Here is a 23,591-nt window from a genome sequence, read left to right on the forward strand (position 1 = left end):
ATTGAAAAACAATGCTAAGTTATTTTTTTTTAAATAGTCTGAATCTCTTACTGCCGTCCTTTGTCTTATGTTCCTGTGGCTGAGTGAGGTTCTTATGAGAACTCTCAATGTAGCATACACAGTGGATAGTGCAGGTAAAAGATGGCAATGTTGCAAGGCGGCCACGCTTCTAAAAAATTTTTAATACAGAGGTACCTCGGGTTACATACACTTCAGGTTAGACTTCGCAAACCCAGAAATAGTGCTTCAGGTTAAGAACTTTGCTTCATGATGAGAACAGAAATCGTGCTTTGGCGGCGCGGCAGCAGCAGGTGGTCCCATTAGCTAAAGTGGTGCTTCAGGTTAAGAACAGTTTCAGGTTAAGTACGGACCTCTGGAACGAATTAAGTACTTAACCCGAGGTACCACTTTAAATGGATTTTACACAAAACAAGGTCTGAGTTAAGAGCATGGTCTCCCATATTTGGTGCTCTGGGTTTCTGTGTTGCCCCATCAAACTTAATGCTACAATCCTGAACTGATCCACTTTTCCGTCTTATGAGCAGCTTCATTCCAACTGAGAGAAAAACCCATCTCCGCTTAACCAAACTTTCACTCTACCATCATTATGGTAACCAAACTACCATCATCCTTGACCACTTGCCATGCTAGCTGAGGCTGATGGGAGCTGGAGTCTAAGAACCATGGGAGGGCCACAGGTTCCCCAACCCCTGTCATATCGCTGCAGCAAGAAATACCCCCTCCCCCTTTCCTAACCCTATACATGTGTACACAGAGAGACCATGCTAAAACAAAAGTGGCTTTCTGTTTGGTTTTTTATTGAACAGGAAGGAGTTCCTTGCGCTCTGATTCCAATGTTTTTGGGATGGGGGTGGGGAGGAGGGACAATGTCACAAGAAGGAGCTGATTTGGTCAAGCAGTCCAGGGTTCTGCCCACTGAGAAAGCGAAGCTCCTTGCGGCCTTCATCTGTGCTGGCTGGTGCGGCAGTGTGAAGAGAGTTTGATTTCAAAGGCAAAAGAAGATGGGGAGGGGAATGGAGAGAGTTTATGTCAGAATGGTTGCAGCTTGTTATGTACACACAACCAAGAAAGCAGGACATGCAGAAACGACACTTCCAGTTCTGTTGCCTCATCTCCTCCCCCCCGCCCCATTATCTAGTTAGAACAACTCCCCCCCCCCCACAATGAGGGAAACATTCCCTTCATGGCCTAGGACCCTCGTACCTACGGGACCGCCTCTCCCGGTATGCCCCATGGAGACCCTCAAGGTCCATAAATAGCAACACCCTAGTGGTCCCGGGCCCTAAGGAAGTTAGATTAGCTTCAACCAGAGCCAGGGCCTTTTCAACGCTGGCTCCGGCCTGGTGGAATGCTCTGTCACAGAGACTAGGGCCTTGTGGGACTTGACACCTTTCCACAAGGCCTACAAGAGAGAGTTGTTCCGCCTGGCCTTTGGCTTGGAGCCAATTTGATTCCCTCCCCCTCTTTCTTTTTTCTTTTCCTTTCTCCTCCTCCCGATGAGGCTACATTTTAATATTTTAATGTTTCAGTATTTTAATTTTGTTTTTAAGTTGTATTCATTCAACTTATTTTTATTATTGCTTGTTAGCCACCCTGAGCCCGGCCTTGGCTGGGGAGGGCAGGGTATAAATAAAAAAATATTATTATTATTATTCTCTGCAACCTTTTGGGATCCGCATGCTGGTGGCAGGTTGGACCAGAGGCAAAGGTGGGCAGAACAAGGAATGTAAATTGCACCTCTGCCAAAAAAATCCAGGATAGTTTCCACACAACCTGCTCTCTACCCCAGTGTTTCCCAACCTTTTTTGGGCAAAGGCACACTTGTTTGATGAAAAAAATCTCGAGGCACACCACCATTACAGCCCCGTGACGTCAGCGCACAGCGTCACGCCGGGAGGGACGCACGAAAGTGTAAGTTTCAATTTTTTTCCCTCCCCCTTGCCGGGGAACCTCCAAGCTTTGGGGGTGGGGGGGGGAGGAGGCAGCAAAGCGAGGCAGGAAGGAGAGCGCAGCTTGGCTGGGTGAGCTTTGGCAGGGGCAGGGAATGAGAGCCGCGAGGCGGGCGCTGCGGACGGAGGCGCTGCCCGCCGAGCTTGCAGGCAGCCAGGCAGGCAGACGGCGAGAGCCCCGCGCTGGGCGGCCTCTCCTTGCCGCCGCCGCCCCGCCTCTCGCCACCCGACTCGCCCGCCACCCTCCAGGCAACATCTCGCGGCACACCAGGCAACATCTCGCGGCACACTAGTGTGCCGCGGAACAGTGGTTGGGAAACACTGCTCTACCCTCCCATCCTTCGCTCAGCTCTCCCTTCCGTGACTCACCTTTTTCATGCTGAAGCCACTTGCGCTCCAGGTAGTACTGGTAGCAGCTCTCAAACTCCCGGTCATTGTAGTTGAGAACATGGATGGGGATGAAGGGGTCCAGGACATCAAAACCCTCCTGGGGTGGGGGCAAAAGGGGCAGAAGAGGAAGAGCAAATGGTTAATCATATGAGATCTGACAGTTCTGTTTCCCTCCGCTTATCCAAGAGTCTTGGGGGCATGGCGGGGTGGTGAGTTTGGGGAGAATCCCTTCAAATCAAAATGAGGCAGATTACAGAATTGCATAGCAATAAAAGGTCCTAAGCATGGGGTGGGGGGACATGTAGGCCTCTGGATGCTGCTGGACTTCAGCTCCCATCATCCCTGACCATTGGCCATACCGGCAGAGGCTCATGGGAAGTGGAGTCCAACAGCACCTAGAGGGCCCCACAGGGTCTTCATCCCTGTTCTAGACGCTGTATGGAATGTAAAAGGCACTACCGCTTCTGCTTTGAAGCTGTAGATTATTAGGCTAAGGAACCCGTGCCCCTCCAGGTGTGGCTGGACTCCCATCAGCCCCCACCAGCACGGCCAACTCAGTACTGGCAGCATCCCAGGGCCAGGACTCACCTTTCCTAGCAATTCTTGGGGCCTGTAAGCTTTGCGGGGTTGGAACAGAGCGCCTGTCTGGCTGAGGGTTGTCACGATGGCTCCACCAGTCTTTATCAAAAAGAAACCACACAAAGAGGAAAAAACAGCCCATCAGAAGAGGCAATCCTGTTCTCCTCTGGGGAGGGGAGAGACTTTCTGTTAGCCATCAGGCAATGGCTTTCTCCACCTCCCTTGCCCCACCCTCCAGCCCGAGGAGCCTTCATGAGGGAGCTGCTTCCAGAGGAAGAACTGTGAGGGGAGAGAGAGACTCTGTTTGCCATCATGAGCTGGTTGGTTTCACCTGTGCGGCCCCACCTCCAGCCCTAGGAGCCTTCAGAACAGAGTTACAAGTATTATTTGCATGGGTCTTTTAATGAACTAAATAGAGTGGAAGATTTCAAGTCATGGGGAGAGTGTATGAATACAACAGTGCTTAGTTTATTTTTTGGCTGCTAGTTTATTAATGCTGTTAATGTCGTTTTACACATTATAAATGCTGCAGCACTTGGTGAACCCTATATGACTTTTGTTGCCATTTTGCTGTTAGCTTATTTTTTCAGTTAATAGAGTTTTTTATAGGTTATAATTGTTCACTGATGATCTGTTAATTATTCTGTATGATTTATGTTGGGATTTTTCTTGCTATTCATTGTTTGTAAGCTTCTTTGCGAATTACGCGAATGAAAAGTGGCATAGAAATGTGATAAGAGATCAAACCAACCAACCACCTACTCATGCGAAGTATTCCTTCTGGGAAAGTTTCCTTTACATCAATGGCTGCATGGAGGCAAGGATCCCACTGTGGGTTACTCAGCTTCGTGACAGAAGCAGCATTGGAGATGTGGAACGTGTGTGACCCTCTAGATCAGGGACGGGGAACCTGTGGCCCTCCAGATGTTGCTGGACTACAGCTCCCATCATCCCCGACCCCTGGCTGCACTGCCTGGGGCTGATGGGTCCTGTAGTTCAAGAATCTTGTTGAGATACAACTCCCATATATGTGGTCATTAGCCATACATATCCAACTTAGGTTGGATGGATTTCCTCTAAGTACCAGTGACACTGTATTCAACGCCATAAAACCAGCCCCAAGTGTTCACACAGAGCTGCTCGTCAACTGGAATTGTCTCTGTGACAACAAAATGACTCATAAGTGGATATGTGGTAGGCAAGCAATGGGCAAGATGCAGTGCTCTGTATCTCCAGACATCTGCCTGGCCCTAGTGACCGCTACCCCACTTCCATAACCAGCTCCTAACCTGGGGACAGACAACGGCACAAATCCGGTTGGTGAGCTGGAGGTTCCCCATGCCTGGCTTAAGCAAACCATGGTTTAGCATTACATGCAAACCACAGCCCTGCCTATGTAGCTTGGCTGGTCTGGGAGCATCTCCCAAACAGCTTTATCAAGTCATTGGATTTCTACTGGGAAAAGAACGGAGCTCCAGCCTCCTCCTCCTCACCCAGTCATTAGTCACCATCTTCTTCAGGTTGTGGACCAGCGTCAGCTCCTCTGGGGAGACCTAAGGGCAAAACAGAGAATTGGGCAGAAAACCCAATAGTATCTTTCAGCTTTCCCCTTTCTCCCATGTTTTAGGAGACTGGCTATGAGGCAGCCTCCCCCACCCCTGCCGCTCCTCCACAGCTTAGATGCCATACATTGCTCTTGTCTTGTTTCTTCAGCGTTGTGCTTCCCCAAAGGGCGTTGACCCCATCCACCGCCACTAGCAGCCTGAAGGACCCCTCTGGGCATTGCTGTTTCAGCTCTTTGAAGACCACCCCTACTACGTCACTGGAGTTTTTCACCCGAGTTAAACCCTAAAAAGTGGGGAGGGAGAGAAAGAGGTGTGAGGTCCTGGGGGGTTGCAGCCCCATCCTGTTCATTCATTTTACTTTTTCCCTCTTCCAGAGAGCTGTGTGGCATACATGGTTCTCCCCCTCCTCATCTTCACAACAACCCTGTCAAGTGAGTTAAGCCGAGAGACAGCCCAAGGTCACACATAGTGAGCTTCATGACAATAAATAATAATAATAATAATAATAATATATATATATATATATATATATATATATATATATATATATATATATATATTTGTTTTCGTAGATTTTCACGGGTACAGGAATGCAGGTTTTGGTGTCTTCGGGTGTCTTCCCGTGTAAGAGTTGGGGTGTCTAGGCGACGTTTCGACGAGGTCTCACTCGTCATCTTCAGGCTGGTGCTTTCGGCTTCTTGTTACTGGAACAGAGCAGGATCTCAGTGTTTGAGTTCCTATAAATACTGTTGAGGGGGTGTGGTGTATAGCCTCCAACGTTCTGGGCAGAGAGGAAGTTCCCAGGTTAGTGTGTCTTTTCTTCTTTTGTTCATTAATTACTTGAGGGATATCTTTAGCAACTAATCCACACCTAATGACCCTCCTAAGTGGTACTCAGAATATCACTCAAGAAATCACTCAAGATATCCCTCAAGTAATTAATGAACAAAAGAAGAAAAGACACACTAACCTGGGAACTTCCTCTCTGCCCAGAACGTTGGAGGCTATACACCACACCCCCTCAACAGTATTTATAGGAACTCAAACACTGAGATCCTGCTCTGTTCCAGTAACAAGAAGCCGAAAGCACCAGCCTGAAGATGACGAGTGAGACCTCGTCGAAACGTCGCCTAGACACCCCAACTCTTACACGGGAAGACACCCGAAGACACCAAAACCTGCATATATATATATATATATATTTGCTTTCGTAGATTTTCACGGGTACAGGAATGCAGGTTTTGGTGTCTTCGGGTGTCTTCCCGTGTAAGAGTTGGGGTGTCTAGGCGACGTTTCGACGAGGTCTCACTCGTCATCTTCAGGCTGGTGCTTTCGGCTTCTTGTTACTGGAACAAACACTGAGATCTTGCTCTGTTCCAGTAACAAGAAGCCGAAAGCACCAGCCTGAAGATGACGAGTGAGACCTCGTCGAAACGTCGCCTAGACACCCCAACTCTTACACGGGAAGACATCCGAAGACACCAAAACCTGCGCATATATATATATATATATATATATATATATATATATATATATATATTCCACCTATCTTGCTGGGTTTCCAAAGCCACTCTGGGCAGCTTCCAACAAAAGATTAAAAATACATGAAAACATCAGTCATTAAAAACTTCCCTAAACAGGCTTGCCTTCAGATGTCTTCTAAACGTCAGATATTTGTTAATTTCCTTGACATCTGATGGGAGGGTGTTCCACAGGGCGGGTGCCACTACCGAGAAGGCCCTCTGCCTGGTTCCCTGTAGCTTCACTTCTCGCAGTGACTTCTGACTGAGTGAGGATTTGAACCTTGATCTCCCAGGCCCTAGTCGGACACTCTATACCACACCGCCTAGCAGCTGTGACTGCCATACCCACCCACCCGCCCCCAGTTCTTCCCCCTCTCCGGCTTCCTTGCTCACAGACAACGGACTAGATTGGGTGTGAGACAGGAACCTCTCTCAGCCTGAGGGCTGCATTCCCTTCTGGGGACAGGTGGGCGGGGTCAGAGGCAAAAGTGGGTGGAGCCAGGAATGTTAATTTTGCACGTAGGTTCATTTCCTCACACATCCCTCCCTATCCTCCACTGGGGCATTGGGGAACCTCAAGGATGCATTCCAGGCAGGCAAAAGCGCTTGAGGAGGGGGCAAAGCCTGGAGGAGTGTGGCCTGGAGACAGCAGGTGTAGCCAGATGCAGACACCTGGAAGGCCCTCATTCGGCTCCTGGGGGACGGAGGTTTCCCCACCCTTGTTATTAGACTATGCTTCCTCCCCACACCCTAGCCCCACTCCCCAGCGATCTAGGGCGGAGCATCCGTTTCCTCACCTGCTCCACCACTTCTATTAGGGGCCGGCCTTCCTCGGTGCTGTCTCGTTTGCCCCACATATACTTCTGCTGCGTTTTGATCTGCAGTGTGCAAAGGTGACATAGGTTAAGAAGGGAATTTCGCTCCCACGAAAGGCAGCAATGGTAGCCACTAAATTGGATGGCTTTAAAAAAGGATTAGACAAATTCAGAGGATAGTCTTTAACAATAATAACACTGTATTTTTCGCTCTATAAGACACACTTTTCCCCCTTCGAAAATTAAGGGGAACTGTGTGTGCGTCTTATGGAGCGAATGCAGGCTCCTTGGCTTCAGCGATAGCAATGCGAAGCCTCCGAAGCACAGAGGGAGAGCACCCCCTGCGCTTCGGAGGCTTTGCCTTGCTTTCGCTGAAGCCGTCTGAAACCCCCGGAGCGCAGCAGGAATTCCCGCTGCGCTCCGGAGGCTTCAGGCAGCTATCCGCAAGCCTTCCGAGCACAGCAGGAGTTCCCGCTGCGCTCCGAAGGCTTGCAGATAGCCGCCTGAAGCCTGGAGAGCAAGCGGGGTCGGTGCACACTGATCCCTCTTGCTCTCCAGGCTTCGCTTCGCTAGAGAGGCGCTGCACAGTTTTCCCTCTCTGCGCAGCGCCCCTTCAGCGAAGCGGGAGGAGAAATGGAAGGGGCTCCGTTTCTCCTACCACTTCGCTGAAGGGGCGCTGAGCAAAGAGGGGGAGATTTTTTCCCCTGTTCTCCCCCTCCGGTGCGTCCTATAGAGCGAAAAATACGGTAATTTATTATTTATCCCCAGCCACTCTGGGCAGCTTCCAGCAAAATATTAAAAATACAATTCATCAAATATTAAAAACTTCCCTAAACAGGGCTGCCTTTAGATGTCTTCTAAACATCAGATAGTTATTTATTTCATTGACATCTGGTGGGAGGGCGTTCCACAGGGCAGGTGCCACTACCAAGAAGGCCCTCTGCCTGCTTCCCTGTAACTTTGCTTCTCACAGGGAGGGAACTGCCAGACGGCCCTCGACGCTGGACCTCAGTGTCCGTTAATAATAATAATAATAATAATAATAATAATAATACACCTAAAGTGTCAAAAGCCAGGGTAGAGAGGTGTTTTTAGCGTTCATGGGAAGCTATACAATGAAGGTGCCATTGTATAATAAGGCTCTCAATGGCTACTAGTCCTGCTGGCTATGTTCCACTTGCAGTGCTGTGCCTTTGAATACCAGCTGCTGAGATCCCCAAGTGGAGAGAGTTGCTGTTGCAATGGGTTCCTACCTGCAGACTTCCCACTGGGGCTTCTGGTTATCTGCTGTGAGAACAGGATGCTGGACTGGATGGGCCTTTAGTCAGATCCAGCAGGCTCTTATATTTTTAGACAAATTCATGGATGATAAGGCTATTGTGGCTACAAGCCGATAAACCTTAACACTTCCTGGGGTTACCCTGAGATTCCGCTTGCTCAGATTAAAGAGCTGCTTTTGCAAGCCGGGGTCGTCTGGTTCAAGATTCTCGCTCAGATTGTCTTCACTGCCATGGCAAAGAGTGAAACTCAATAGGCTACGTACAGTGGTACCTCGGGTTACAAACACTTTGGGTTACAAACTCCGCTAACCTGGAAGTAGTACCTTGGGTTGCGAACTTTGCCCCAGGATGAGAATGGAAATTGCGCGCCAACGGCACGGCGGCAGCAGGAAGCCCCATTAGCAAAAGCACGCCTCAGGTTAAGAATGGTTTCGGGTTAAGAACGGACCTCCGGAACGAATTAAGTTCATAACCCGAAGTACCACTGTACTCATATTCGCCAGATAACAAGGAAAGGACTATATCCTGTTTGGACACCTGCTATATTGTGACACAAGATAACACCTTTTTTTCTAGGACAGGCATGCAAGTGCGCAGGATCCTGACTCCTGCCCGCCACATGCAGATGGAGGCTTTTGTGTGTGTGGGTAAGAAAGAGATCTTTTATTCAGCCAAGTAATGGTACAGGCTTGGCTGCAGACACAGAGTGCAGGAGCCACAATTCAGGAGCTCAGGAGTTAATTAAGACATTCAGAACTGGACAGAAGCAACAACCTAGCCAACCCCTTAATACGCCCCTGCCGACTGCACCAGCCATCATTGCCACTGACCTCTTTCAATAGGCGCTCGTTAGTGATTTTGAAGTTCTTCAGCCAAGTCGTGGCTTCCAGAGGCTGGTCTAGGCGGTCCTTGTTGTAGGAGGAGGGCAGCAGCTCTTTGCAATTCTTTACCCAGAGGTGAGCTGTAGTGTGAAGAGGAAGAGGCAGGGCCATGGGCAGCAAGCTTGTGCTATACTCATTTTACAGTCCAAACAAAAGCACTGGCTTCACAGCTTCAGCCAGGAACCTTAAGGCAGGGATGGGGGAACCTGGTGGCTCCTTCAGGGGTAATACTGGACTACAACTCCCATCACCCTTGATCATTGGCCATGTTGGTTGGGGCTGATGGGAGATGGAGACCAACAACAGTGTGAGGGCCAGAGGCTCCCCATTCCTGTTTTATTTTTATTTTTAAGTTTTATTTTGTTTAGATATAAGAAATGCAACAGTTATATAAAATGAGAGTCAGAATAAAACAGCAGTACGTGCTCAAATAAATACCTCTGAATATACTGACAAAGTTGAGTCAAAGAATATACATCATAATTAATTAAGAGATGTGAAATGAACTATAATAATAATAATAACGTATATACTTAGATTGTTGATCATTATTTTCCTTCAATGACCATTTATTTTATGGGGCTTTATAGGAATTTATAGGGAGAAAAGGGAAAAATAAAATATATGCTTCATTCACGCCCAACTGTCCTATAAACCATGGGTACTGTTCTGCCATATGCCTCATTACTCATATAATTAATAAAGTTACACCAAACTGCATGAAAATTGTTGTGTTTCTTTTAATTTTTCTGCCCACAATGCTGTTTGCCAAATCGCACCATACACCATTGGTCCATGGTAAATAATTGCAATGATTTCCATGTCCTGGGAATGGTTGTTCTTGCAGCGGCTAACAGATGAGTTATGACCCATCCCTATTTTTATACCACTGTAGCTGCATCTAATAAATGCTCCCTGATGGGTTGGGATATGTGTGTCAGACAGGGGTGGAAAGGCAGGAAGTCTCTCCCAGCCCTTACCGGAGATGCCGGGGATTGAACCTGCGACCTTCTGTGTGCAAAGCAGATGCTCTGCCCCTGAGCTATGGCCCTCCCCGTCAAGATAAAGTAACAGTCCAGTCCTCATGGTTCTGAGTGAAGGGCTGATTTAACAAGGAAGCTGCGTTCTGCCAGTGAGTCCATCTAGCTCAGCATTACCTACACTGACTGGCAGCAGCTCTCCAGGGTTCCAGGCAGGGGATACTCCCAACCCCACCTGGAGATGCCACCAGGGACTTAACCTGAGACATTCAGCATGCAAAGCAGTTGTTTCCCCACTGAGCAGCAGCTCTTCCCCTTACAATCTGAACCAAAAAGCCCCCTTTCAAAATATTTATACGCTGCCATTTGTGCCTCACAGCAGGCCTTCCCTGGCAACCTGTGACAAAAGGACAACATTAAGAACACTCATTAGAAAAGCGTGGGGTTGGAATCGAGGCAGGTGGGATGGAGAGAGGCACTGGGGAACACACAAATGCTAAGTGTGATGCAGCTTCAACGATGCTTGTTAGAGACTCTGGCTGTAGGCCAGGATACAGACCGGACGCGCACAAAGAAGAAGACCCCTCGGTCCTTACCATCTGGAATGTGCAGGATGAGCCAGTCCTGTCTCGCACAGTAATGGATGGCGTGGCAGAGGGCCATGGTCTTCCCCGTGGTCTTTTCGCCGTCTTCAAATAAAAGCTGCTAAGGAGAACATGTGTATCCATGCACCCGCCCTAATACCCGCCACTGCTTCATGACTCAAGTAAGAATTAAGGGTTGCCCTGTTGGGCAATGAATGACCGAAGGTACAAACAGCAACACAAACACAAGTCGAGAAGGAATTTTACCTTTAAAAACAACAACAGGGTGGGGTATCACAGGCCCAAGGGTCAAATGCAGCCCTCCAGGTGTCTCTGTCTGGCATGTGGGATTCTCCTCAGACCACACCCCCTCCACCTAGGCCACACTCCTCACAAGCCCCGCTTCCCACTGTCCTTTGAATGTTTATGCATGGCAAAATGTCTGCGAATTCTGATCACACTTCTTTGCTTTGCCAGGACGGAAGACAAAGGGGTTTGAGAGGGTACGTAGAAAACAGGCTACAGTACGTAGGTAAAATTTACATTTGTTACTCCGCCCACTACAAGCATGCGGCTCCTGGAAGGTTGTCCAGGCAGGAATGCGGCCCCTGGGATGAAAAGCTTCACGCTCCTAATTCTTAGGGAAGTTTCTAGTCCTCATGAATGAAGGTGGAGACTGGGTAAATGTGCAAAGGAGACACAAAGCGAGGGAGATTAGGGTCCAAATCCTTGGCTGCGCCTTTCCCCAAATGCCTAGGTCTCCCCCTTGCCAACCAAGGCCGCTTGAGCCTCTTTTCCCTGACGGTCTTCTCATCCCTGTTTTCTCTTGCTTAAATGAATTGATCAGGCACTCTGCTCACACTCATGAGGACAAGAACTTGCCTGTTACCAGAATGCCTAACTGCAGGGTGGTCTCAGGAGAACGAGTGCTGCCCTGATTCATAGGATACAGATGACATATCGAATGGCTGGATGAGCAAAGTTGGTTTGTTTTAAGCAGCCGAGGAGTTCGAGAGCGGGTTCCCTCACCATGAAACAGGCCTCGCCAAAGGTTTTAATCTGTCGCGAACAAAACAACAACAACAATGAAGCAGTGAGATGTCTCACTGTGTTTTTGTATTTTGTTGGAAGCTGCCCAGAGTGGCTGGGGCAACGGGTGGAGTACAAGTAAGAAAATTATTTATTATTATTGCTGAGACAGAGAAGAGCTGCGTACAGCTTCATTCAAGGCAGAGAAAGAGGACTTTAATTCAGACGGGGACCCAATATTTTTGCCCCATCCCGCCTTGCAGCTCTCCCCTCCACCTTTAGGCCTGCAAGGAAGACACATCACCTGTAACTTGAAGCGTGCTGGGAGTCCGTGAGGAAACACCTTCTTCACCTCCTGGAGGGGGAGCGTGTAATATTGTCCCACGTGCTCTTCCGCGTGATTGGCCTGCAGTATTGGGAGGGTGGGGGGAAGCACACACAATGCATCAAACAACCAAGTGTGACTGTAGCTTTGTGGGTACAGCACCTGCTTTGCATGCCGAAGGTGCCAGGTTCAATCAAAGGCATCTTCTGGGAGGGATGGGAAAGATTCCCTCCTGCGTGAATTTTTGGGACAGCTGCTGCCAGGCAAGGTAGACGATTATGACTATCCCTCAGTAGAAGGCAGCTCCCTATGTTCCCATGACCCTGCACTTTCTCTGGCCCACTTTGGAGGGTGACAGAAGTTCCCAGGTGCAATCACCAGCTTCTCCCCTGACTGAAACCCCAGAAAGCCCTTGCCAGTCACTGTGTAGACCAGGGGTCAGCAACCTTTTTCAGCCATGGGCCAGTTCACTGTCCCTCAGACTTTGTGGGGGGCCAGACTGTATTTTGAAAAAATATATAAAAATGAACCAATTCCTATGCCCCACAAATAACCCAGAGATGCATTTTAAATAGAAGGACACATTCTACTCATGTAAAAACATTCTGATTCCTGGATCATCCGCAGGCTGGATTGAGAAGGCGATTGGGCCGGATCCGGGCCCCGGGCCTTAGGTTGCCTACCCCTGGTATAGACAATCTTGAGCTAAAGGATCTAAGGCTCCAACACAGTCTGATGGCAGCTTCCTGTGGAAGTGACTGGGGGTTGGCATGTCAAGATGCCAACACACGGGAACGGCTTCTTTGCTAGATTTTGAACAGCAGGTGCTCCAAATCGGTGGGTGGGGAAGCTTTTTCGGCACCAGGGCCACATTTCTTCATGTTTCACCTGGCCCATTTGCAGAGGCAGAGGAAAAAGCTTGGTCCCGGGCCTCAAAGATTCCAAAAAAAGCTGGGCCCCAAGTCAGAAAAGCTATGACCTCTTATATCTCACTTTGCAAACATTGTGAAATTTCTTTTTGCTTCTGCTCATAGTGGGGGTGGCGCCACAGTTACTGTATGCAGCACGGTACTGTATAAATAGCTAAATGGAGCCTCCAGGTCCAGGGGATGGGATTGAATAAGAGAAAAGGGCTGTTGCCTTTCAAGTTCTGATACTGGGATTCCCAGAAGCCATCAAGGATGGGGAACCCGAAGTCCAGGGGCCCTCTAAGACTCTCAAGACGCTCTGGGCACACCTCACATCGGCCCTGTTTGTACCCTCCTTTGGTGTTCTTGCCTGGCTGGAATGTGTCCTTATACCCTGGACATGCCTCTTCCATGCTTGGCTAGAGGAGTGTGTGTCTCTCTGTGTGTAGAAACCAGCCCACTGAACAACAGTAATAAAATAAATAAATCACACCCATTGCTCCACCCACTTTTGCCTCTGGCCCCACCTACCATTGGAATGTGGCCCCCAGAAAGTTGCCCAGAAGGGAATATGGCCCCTGGGCTGGAACAAAAAGGGCTCCCCCATCCCTGTTTTAAATGAACGCCTGAAGATTCTCCAAAGGCGAAATTCCACAGGGAATACCCACATGCAAAACCCCACGCCAAAGCAGAATTCCCCGAGTTCTTCGGAACCTTGCAGTTTAAGCAATCAGGTGCTGAACTGGGAAGGCAGGTGGGTGGTGGGCGGGAAGGACGGCAGGAGGTGTTGGAGGAAGGTGACATTCTTGAGTCTGCTTTCAGCTTCTGGTGCCGGAGCCCAGATTGTATATGTTGCCGTTGAACAAATAAGCCCAGAGGCCAGTTGCCTGGCAACAGCCACCCAGACTTGAGAGGGCAAAGGCAATCCCTTTGCCATCTGGGCATTTTCGGCACCGATGCTTGGCGGTGGGGGGGGGGGACTGTCACGTGACGGGGTCCGCCTGCCTGTTGCCGTTTCCATGGAGACCCCAGAAGAATCGGCAGTCAAAAGGCTCCCAGCGGGCACAGTAAAGCACCTCCGGAGGCCGATTTACCCAAACAATTTTTTGTGCCGCTGGCAGGGGGCGGGAAAGGAGAAACCGAGGCAGGTTTGAGCTTGTGAAAAAGGAAGGAGCCCCCCCCCAGCAGCCTCCTGAGTTATTTTACTTGAAATTTTTGTTTAAATGTTGATTGGTCTCTTTTTTTGCTGTTGCTGCTGCAATGACACAAGCGATAGCCTGCTAGGTTGGGCATTTGTCTGTTATTAGAACACACAGCCCACCGTTCTTTTTCATCTGCATTAAAAAAAAACACCAACATTACAGCTTAGCAGCTGCAATGCTAGCACAGCTATTTCTGCTATCGAACGCTGATGATGATTAGCTTTCTTATGCACCCTTTGACACATGGCCCCAGGGAATAATAATAATAATAATAATAATAATAATAATAATAATAATAATAGCTTTTTTACCCACTCTTCACCTAAAAGTCACAGGGAAGAAGAGTGACAACAGCTTGCTTATGCACCCTTCCCAGGGTGGGTAACAGCAATGCAAAAATACTATCTTAAAAATCAGTTAAAACGATTTACATCAGAAAATTAGGGCAGGTGTTAAATATGTACATATAAGTTGTCAAAGGCTAGGGTGAAGAGGTGCGACTTCAGCATATGAAGTGGTGTTTTGTATGGAGAGGTATCATATTTGTGCCCAACACTGATCAATCAGGTGGGGATTCTTAGCTGACATTCAAAGTTGCCTTATAAGAAGACTTGCAAAGCAGAATTATATGCAGTCAATCGATCGGTTGACAATGATGGTTAACAAATGGGAATCCTTTAAATGGTTTCCTAGGCAAACATTATTTCACAGCAAATGATACGTTACGTAGTAATTAAAACTGGAGTTCATTATTATTGCAATAACGACATGCAGGCTGAGCTCTAGCACAGGAATGGAAAGTCTGCAGCCCGCATGGAGAACGGCCGGGAATGATGGGAGCTGTAGTCCAACAACATCTGGAAGTCTTAACGGGCTCCCCTTCCCTGCTCTAGAAGTCAGGAAATCCCAAGGGTTTCAAGGTTGGGGAATTGCCCAGCAGCGCCCCCAAAGCCACAGTCTTTCTCTGTGAATATCTAATGAACATATATGAACATCTGCTTAGATCACCAGTGGCTCTCCGTGAAGTCAAGCAGTGAAGGGTCTTTCTCATTAGCCATTTAACCATCCCTGCCCAGCAACTGTGCTCCTCTTGGGTGTAGCACTGCCATGGGCCCCAGGAATGTGCTTAACTTGCACTGGAATCTGGCCTTTAAGTGCTGCAGGCCCAGCCCTCTGGAATAACTGACCAAGCAAAACCAGACAGGTGTCTAATGTCATGATGCTTAGGCGTCTACTGAAGATATATTTTTATTCAAGGTGGCTTCCCTCAATGCATGGCCCAGTCACTTATGGAATTGATCACAAATTTGTAGATATGGATTTCCTGGGTTTTTAGAGTTTTAGATGAATGGTTTGGGGCTGTGAGTTTTATCCCACTTTCATCTTGTACTCCACTTAAATGGCCTCTGCCCATGATTTCTATCTGTTAAATAAATAAAAGAGTAATAGATTGACCAGAGATGCCAGGGACTGAACCTGGGACTTTCTCCAATCCAAAGAAGATGCTCTGTTGCTAGTCAGTGTAAACAACACTGAGCTAGAGGGACAAATGGTCTGATTTAGTATAAGACAGCTTCCTTTGTTCTGAATTTACCAGAGTACAAAAGCATTTAACTAGTCTGCTAAAAGGCAAGTAGCCTGCATTTCTATGCTCACTGCAGAGGAGGGTCTTCAGTAAGCTAAAAAAAAAAAAAGCATTCTATGAAGCGGGTGGGAAGAAAGATGCAAAGTTCTGTTGCTTCTCTGCCATCCCACTCACCCACCTGCATAGAGTTCCTTGTCACCTGCAGCCACCAGGCAAGTTGTTAAACACAAGGCTGGGCTAGAAGCACAAAGCAACATACTGAGTCAGACCATTGGTCTATGTAGCTCAGCAATGTCTACAATGATTGGCAGTAGCTTTCCAAGGTTTCAGATGGGGATAATTCCCTGGCCTGCCTGGAGATGCTGGGAATTGAACCTGGCACCTTCTGCATGCAAAGCAGATGCTCTACCACTGAGCTACAACCCTTCCCCAGGTTGTACTTGATCCTTCAAGCAGTATGGTCCTGCCTCTCTCACCAAGTTCACATGCATCACCAAGACCACCACCACTCTCATTCTGTCTGCAGCCACCTTAAGACAGCTGCTTAGAACTCTCATATTTCTACCACCTTCCTGACAACAACTCACCGGGTCATTCTCACTGGTGCGGAAGATTGCTCTGGGCTTTTCTGGTGCAAAGTGGGGATCCTGGATAGCAGCAGTGCTTTGCCAGTTCCTGGGACTGGCTTGTAAAAAACAGTCATGTTCCAGCTAGGGAAAGAAAGAGCACCGTATATATGGCAAAACATTGTAGTCTCCTCCGGCAGAGGATGACAGCCTCCAAGAGAGTGGCTTCTTAACCTGAAGAGTATTCAAGGCCACTTTTGTTGTGGCGGGATCTGCTGGGCCTGTCTTTTACAGTGGTGCCTCGCAAGACGAAAAGAATCCGTTCTGTGATTCTCTTCGTCTAGCGGTTTTTTCATCTTGCGAAGCAAGCCCATTGACGGATTAGCGGATTAGCGGCTTTTAGCGGCTTATCTGCTGATTGGATCAGCTGATAAGCATCTTAGCGGCTTAGAAAAAGGGGGGGAAGGGGAAAAAACCCAGCAGGAACTCGCAAGACATTGTCGTCTTGCGAAGCAAGCCCATAGGAAATTCGTTTTGCAAAGCACCTCCAAAACGGAAAACTCTTTCGTCTAGCGAGTTTTCCGTCTTGCGAGGCATTCATCTTGCGGGGCACCACTGTATTTGTATAGATGTGGGGGGGGTTAGGTTCTGATTTATTTCTTGTTTAAGCAAGCGGTGCAGAGATTGGGTGCGCTCAGGAGTTCCTGATTGAAACTTTAGAACACATTCCTGATTCTTTCCTTTGAAGTTGGGTCACCTGATATGAGGGGATTAACAACCAGGCATGTCTGCCCACTGGCCCAAATAGCCTGGGGGTGGGGCAGCTCAACATTATATACAAGTGGTATATAAATAAGAGTAAGGAGGGCTTTCTCCTCATAGTCCCTCTTATTAAACTGAGAGATGTCAGGAACTGAAGCTGGGACCTTTCCCATGGAGACCAGGAAACCCTGCAGGTGAACAATGTAGCTAAGGCATAATGAATAGCAACCTCAGCTAAGAATCACCAAATACAAGCCAGGAAGTCATGTCACACATGGGAGGAGAAGTAGCCCTTGCCCAAGATCCACCGCCAGCAAAGGCTGAGAGTCTGGACAGCTTTCCAAAGGCAACCCCCACACCTAAGAAGCCATAGGGTGAAACTGAGGCTGCCAAAGCCCATAAGGTGGAGCTGTTTCCACAGAATCTCTATTCTTCTATTAGCTATTTGAATTATGCAGAAACGCATTAGGTCAGGAAAGTGAGATTTCCTGTTTTTCCAGATGGGAGGAAAGAAAGGCTAAAAGAACTGCAGAAATTTGATTCAGTTCCAGCTAGATATATATCCCAGGAGCTACATTTGTGCTGCCCTCACAGAAGGGGATGTGTGGGTGGGCTCACCTTGTATCCCCGACAAACGAGTCTCCTCAGATTCCTCAGCATTATTGCCCCTGGCAATGAAAAAAAGCAGAGCTTATTCAGAACAGAAAGCTGTTATGCATTTATTAAATTACTTGCATCTTAACTTTCTGAAAATTCAAGGTAGCTCTCTAAGAACATCCATTAAGAGCACATAACCGCCTTGCTGAAGTGGACCAAAGACCTATTTTTCTTTCCAACAGAAGGCAGGCAATGGCAAACCAATGTGGTGCCCTGACCACTGTCCATGCTGGCTGGGGCTGATGGGAATTGTAGTATTTAAAAAGTCTGAATGTCAGCCTGCAATATTCTTTGTTGTTCTACCTGGTGTTAGTTTAGTAACTATTCCACATCCTTTTAGGGCAGGGATGAGGAGTCTGTGGTCCTCCAGATCATGTTGGACTCCAGCTGCCATCAGTCCTAGCCAGCAGGGCCAAGGGTTAGAGATGATGGGAATGGCAGTCCAACAACAACTGAAGGGCCACAGGTTCCACATTCCTGTTTTAGAGAATACAATTTTTTGTCTTCCAGGCAGGAAAAAACAAATAGCAAGGTGAATGCATCCTAACCAAGAATTCCTGAGGTCATTGAAAAACATAAAACTGAAAAAATAAGGCATTCTCAGTAAAAATATGGAAATCTTCTTCGTATGCAATAATTTATTTCATAAAATTTATATACCGCTTGATTGTAAAAAAAGAAAACCTCAAATCTTCTTAGGGGATAATTCCCATTGAACCTAATTGGACTTGTGTAGGACTGAATTGCTTGAGATGCTATTTCATTAATTTTTTAAAAAGCTAGCAGCCATCACCACATCTCATGCAGTGTGTTCCATTAGTTAATTATACGTCCCACAAGCTTCTTGGTGTAGAAGGAGTTTTTGGTTAGTAGCCCACAAAGTGAGCAGAAAGTAAACCAAAGCATTTTTGGAGATACCCAAGTCATACTCGCAAGCAGACCCAATGAAATTAATCAACAGGCAAGTCCATTGGTTTAAATGAGTCTACTCTATGTGCAACTAACACAGGATATCAGAATTTGCTTCTCAGATAAGCCAAATTGTAATGGATAGCCTCAAATCAGAATACCAACCTTCCAATGAGCAGCAGAGTCTGAAAAAGCTTTCATTGACTCTTTGGTATACCTTTCTCTTCAGGACTCTTCCTGTGTTGGAGAAAAACAACAAAAATAATTAGTTGGACACAAGGTCAGATTTCCCAAAAGTATCTTTGACCATATGCAGCACACATACTCCCCACCCAATACAGGAAAACAGGTTTGTCACTTTGAACAGGAATGGTATGAAGCTTAATTCCTCACAGTTTGACTTTGTAAAGTGGGTTCATGCTTATGGACATTTTATCCTACAAATCAATTGGGTTTTGAGAAGATACAGGTCTCGACTTTAATAATCCCAGCATTTAGTAGGGCAGCAGCACGTAATGCTTTCTGATGAAACTCAGAGGTTAGCAAAGTAATGGAGAACCTGTAGGTCTCCATGTTTGTTTGCTTGTTTATTAAATTTCATCGAAGGATCATCCAAGGTTTACAATCTAGAAACAGGTAACCTCCCATCCATCTGGTCTAGGGAACCCACCCACTCTCCCCATCACAACAACCCCACGGAGGTAGGTTGGTCCACAAGAGAGCAACTAGCCCAAGGTCACCCACCGGGAGTCTCAAGGGCTTCTTTGTTTGGATGTGCATGAAGAAAGAAAGGAAATTATGAGCTAATCAGGAGAAGAAGGAAAAAGCTTCTCAGTCCTGCTCCCTTGCCTCAGAGGACATCAGTGGGAACTGTTGCCTGGCAACTGTTAACTGTCAGAAAGGGAAGACTTGCCCCCATCACAGGCCTATAGAGGACATAGTGGGAGCAGAGACGCTCAAGATGTTACAGAGCTTTCCATACTTTTCATGTTGGTGACACACTTTTTGGACATGCATCATTTCGTGACACAGTAATTAAGTTTTACTAGCAAACCGTAGATTAAACTACCACATTTGCAGCCCCAGGAGGAGGGTGGGGAGCATTTGCACGACACACCTACACACTGCAGCCATCACCCTAACTTGTCACAACACAGTTTAGAAAGGTCTGTGTTAACTGTGGTTGAGAGTCAGAGGTAAAACAAGTGTTCTGAGCCCTTGGTTGGCAGTTCTATCACAGACAGAAGGGTGTTCCTCATTGTAAAGCCTACGCATGAATACATGGTTCTTCTGAATGTCCTCCTTTCCAGAAAAAGGTGTAGTTCTTCTCTTGGAGGCAGCCATTTGAAGCTAGTCTGGTCTTCTATAGAGTGGCAACGCCATTGTTGAGTGTTTTCAGCTCACAGTCAATGGTGGCCATCTTCTGTGAGTCATTGACCTGCAACAGGTTGGTGGATAAGCCAGGACATATGGTCCTGATGTCCCACCTTGCTAGGTGCAAGAGGATTTGTTTATTTTCTTTTTTGCCTGGTGCAGAAGTTCAGTCTGCTTGTTGAATGATACTCTGAGCTCCAAGCACCCACTGAGGCAGGCAGACAGTGGCAGGTCAGCACTTTATTGACTGGTGGTTGCCCAGCTTAAGGCAGGCAGTTGCTGACTAGTCAATGATCTCTCGCACTGTCAAAGGCAACCTGTAGTGTTTGTATTTTACACCGATCAGGCTGAGCTTATAAATTGTAAGTGAGTTCTCCAGGGTGCAAGCCTGAGTAGTGTATATGGAGATCCTGGGTTGCTCAGACAAGACTCCTCACTCGGCTTCGCTGATGTGGTCTTTTGGCACCAGCTTGGCTGCAGGAGTTTCAGGAATGGGGCACCAAAAACACCATTACCATCCAACCACAAACACCATCCAACCACCTTAGGGACTCCACTAGTTCCAGCCCAACTCCCTTCTTCGAAGAACCCCTAATGGGCTCTGCTTCCTAGGCAGACGCCAGAGAGCAGCAATAAAAAGGAAGCAGAGGGGTAAATGCTACCTGAATGATGGTGGCGAAGTAAGACCACCAATCCATATCTATACCCAATATTAGACATTGGGTTGAATCAAACTAAGTTATACAGTGGTGCCTCGCAAGACGAAATTAATTCGTTCCGCAAGTTTTTTCTTCTTGCGAGTTTTTCGTCTTGCGATGCACGGTTTCCCATAGGAATGCATTGAAAATCAATTAATGCGTTCCTAGGGAAACCGACTTCAGACCAGGTCCGGGGACAGTCTGTCCCCCGACCTCTTCTGAAGGCTGGGGGGGGGGGGACAAGGGCTTTTCTTCCCACCCCCAGCATTTTAAAAAACCCCGGGACAGCGGAGGGCTTCTCCGCTGTCCGGGGCGATCTTAAAATGCTGGCGGGCGGCATTTTAAAATCGCCCCGGGACAGCGGAGGACTTCTCCGCTGTCCGGGGCGATTTAAAAGCCCCTGGGTAGGCAGGCAGGGGGGACAAAGACTTTTGCCCCCCGCCAGCCTTCAGAAGAGGTCCTGGACCTCTTCTGAAGGCTGGCGGGGGCGAAAGTCTTTGCTCCCCCCCGCCTGCCTTCAAAAGCTGTCCGGCCAAGGCTTCGCGGACCTCTCCGCCAGCAGCGGCAGCGCTGCCGCTGCTGGCGGAGAGTTGCCGGCATGCCGAAGCCTGCGCGCGCTGACATCAGCGCGCCCAGGCTTCGCGGATCTCTCCTGCCTTCAAAAGCCGTCCGGGATAGCGGGAAGCGCTTCCCTGCTATCCCGGACTGCTTTTAAAATGCTGGCGCTGGGGAGCAAAGCCTTTCGGCCCCCGCCAGCCTTCCTGGACCTCTTCTGAAGGCCGGAGGGGGGGGGAAGGCTTTGCTCCCCACTGCTAGCATTTAAAAGAGGTCCCCGGAGATTTCCCTATGGGCTTTCGTCTTGCGAAGCAAGCCCATAGGGAAATTCGTTTTGCGAAGCGCCTCCAAAACCGAAAACCCTTTCGTCTAGAGGGTTTTCCATCTTGCGAGGCGTTCGTCTTGCGGGGTACCACTGTACTCGGAAAAGGCCCATCAAAAATTAATGGACCTATGATAGCCATGCCCATTAATTTCAGCAGGTTTACTCAGATACAATACACTAACCCATTTTTTTCTTAAATTAAAAAAAATTGTCCAGTAGCACCTTAGAGACCAACTGCATGCATACTTCTTCAGATACACAAGTGTGCATGCACACAAAAGCTTATACCCAGAACAAACTTAGTTGGTTTCTAAGGTGCTACTGGACAATTTTTTTTATTTTTTCCCACTGCATCAGACCAACATAGCTACCTACCTAAACCAATTTTGGTTGTTATATTATTGTATGTTGTGAAATGAATGAGTCAGTGTGATGGAGTAGTTGAAGTGCTGGACTAGGACCTAGGCGATCAGTTAAAATCCCCTTCTCCCCAGCTCAGTCTTGAAGCTCCCTGAGTGACCTTGGGCCAGTCATTGCCTCCCAGCCTTACCTACCTCACAGGGTTGTTATGGGGATGAAGTGTGAAGAGGAACTATAAACACTACCTTGAGCTCTTTTGAGGAAAAGGTGGGATATAAATGCAATAATTAAACAATAGCAAAATAACACTCCGTTTTGGGACCCTCCCTGGGCTATGAAGCGGGATACCAGCCTTGTAAATAAACATGAAGAGAAGCGACTCCGGATTAGAGAAATTGAAAAAAATTAAGGAAACCGGGGGTGGGGAGAGAAGCCGATCTCCCCAGAAGAGTACGCAGCTGGCAACTTTATCACCACAGACGAGAGAACCTCAGAAATGAACCCACCTCACCTCAACACGTTATAGACTTTTTCCCTCCACGGGCGCCGCCATGTTTATATATCTCTCACCGCACATATACGCCTGCGCGAAGGCTCGAGGCTCAGCTCCCTAACAGACGAGTGCCCTGAAGGGACACACTTCCTCCAGAAAGCAGGCCGACTAAACCCGCGCGCGTATTGGCAGTCCGGCGTGCCGTTGTGATTGGCAAGCCCGGGGCGGGGAAAGAGTGAGGGAGTCGTGCCTCGCATAGGTCGGCTGGGTTGATTGATCGGCCAGACGCGCGGCATGGGCCGGTTTGCTTCCACTGATTGGCTAAAGCTTGAGAGAGGAGGAGGAGGCGGCGCTGCAAGGGAGGGAAAGGAGGGCAAGGCTCTCGCGCTCCCTCCGAGATAGGAAACAGGCGAAGGTCGAACGCGGAGCAGAAAGGCGGGGCGGGGGGGAGAGAAGGGGGCGGGACAAACCACACACACACAGGTAGAGAGAAAGAGAGGGAGAGAGGGGGAGTGGGCGTGGTTAAGGCTCCCTCGCTCGCGCCTGCCTGTGAGAGAGAGAGAGAGCGCGCGCGAGAGAGAGCGCGAGGCGGCCGCGGCGCGCGAGCTTGACGCCTCGCGCACGCGCCGAGGCAGGAGCGCTGCTGCTGCTAAGGCTGCCGCCGCCGCCGCGCCGCCGCCGCCACCAGCAGCACCAGCACCACAGCCGCTGCTACCGCCGCTGCCGCCATTTTGGATCCGCGGCCGCCCTCAGCGCAGCGCGAGGAGGATCAGGCTGGAATAAGACGACGACGAGGAGGCGGCGGAGGAGGCAGAGGCGGAGGCCTGCGCCCGCTGAAGCAACCGAGAGGGGCGAGTCTCCTGGGGTGGGAGGGGGAGGGACGTTGGTTTTCCCTCAGCAGCAACCGAAGCAGCAGCAGCAGCAGCAGTGGCGGGTCTCGCCCTGGCCTTGCCCGCCCGCGAAGGCGGGTTGGCCCCGGCCTGGGAGGATGAGGCGGGCGCGGAGGAGCCGGAGCCGGGCCTCGCTGTGACGCGGTGAGCGAGGGGAGGAGGAGATGCGGGGAGGGAAAAGGGGCGGCGGCGGCGCTTGGGGGGCTCTCGGTCCCTGACAGTCGGGCCCCTTCGCCTGGGCGCGGAGGGGGCTGAGCTGCGGAAGGGGCTCCTCTTGACAGGCCCTTTCCGTTGGCGGGGATCCTGGAAGCCTCGCCGGCTGTTTGCTGTCCCTCAGGGGGAGATCCTGACAGCCAGGCCTTGGAGGGAGGGAAGGGGGAGATCCT

General features: G+C 49.0%; 2 protein-coding genes across 4 annotated transcripts in view; one reads left to right on the forward strand and one right to left on the reverse strand.

The window, feature by feature from the left end:
• Positions 1 to 797: 797 nt before the first annotated feature.
• On the reverse strand, positions 798 to 22,487 carry DAP3 (death associated protein 3). Of its 3 annotated transcripts, none has more exons than XM_081173698.1 (14): positions 22,334 to 22,484; positions 18,676 to 18,747; positions 17,563 to 17,612; positions 16,204 to 16,326; positions 11,901 to 12,002; positions 11,518 to 11,626; positions 10,580 to 10,672; positions 8,953 to 9,083; positions 6,825 to 6,905; positions 4,629 to 4,787; positions 4,433 to 4,492; positions 2,949 to 3,038; positions 2,340 to 2,457; positions 798 to 976 (listed from the first exon to the last, which is right to left on the reverse strand). In XM_081173698.1, the coding sequence occupies exons 3-14, from the start codon at positions 17,602 to 17,604 to the stop codon at positions 891 to 893; spliced, it is 1,194 nt and encodes a 397-aa protein (XP_081029824.1). In that variant the 5' UTR covers positions 17,605 to 17,612; positions 18,676 to 18,747; positions 22,334 to 22,484; the 3' UTR covers positions 798 to 890. The 3 variants fall into 3 exon arrangements, with proteins under 3 accessions (XP_081029824.1, XP_081029822.1, XP_081029823.1); XM_081173696.1 differs by lacking the exon at positions 798 to 976 and adding an exon at positions 1,591 to 1,797 and having other exon boundaries at positions 2,293 to 2,457; positions 22,334 to 22,487; XM_081173697.1 differs by lacking the exon at positions 798 to 976 and adding an exon at positions 1,591 to 1,797 and having other exon boundaries at positions 2,293 to 2,457; positions 22,329 to 22,480.
• Positions 22,488 to 23,194: 707 nt separating this feature from the next.
• Positions 23,195 to 23,591, forward strand: part of ASH1L (ASH1 like histone lysine methyltransferase) — a 73,580-nt gene continuing 73,183 nt past the window's right edge. The window contains exon 1 of the mRNA XM_081173434.1: positions 23,195 to 23,349. The gene's annotated coding sequence lies outside the window, so the exon portion shown is untranslated. The remainder of the gene's footprint in view (positions 23,350 to 23,591) is intronic.

Source organism: Podarcis bocagei (assembly GCF_964188305.1).
Source record: "Podarcis bocagei genome assembly, chromosome: 16".
NCBI lineage: Eukaryota > Metazoa > Chordata > Lepidosauria > Squamata > Lacertidae > Podarcis > Podarcis bocagei.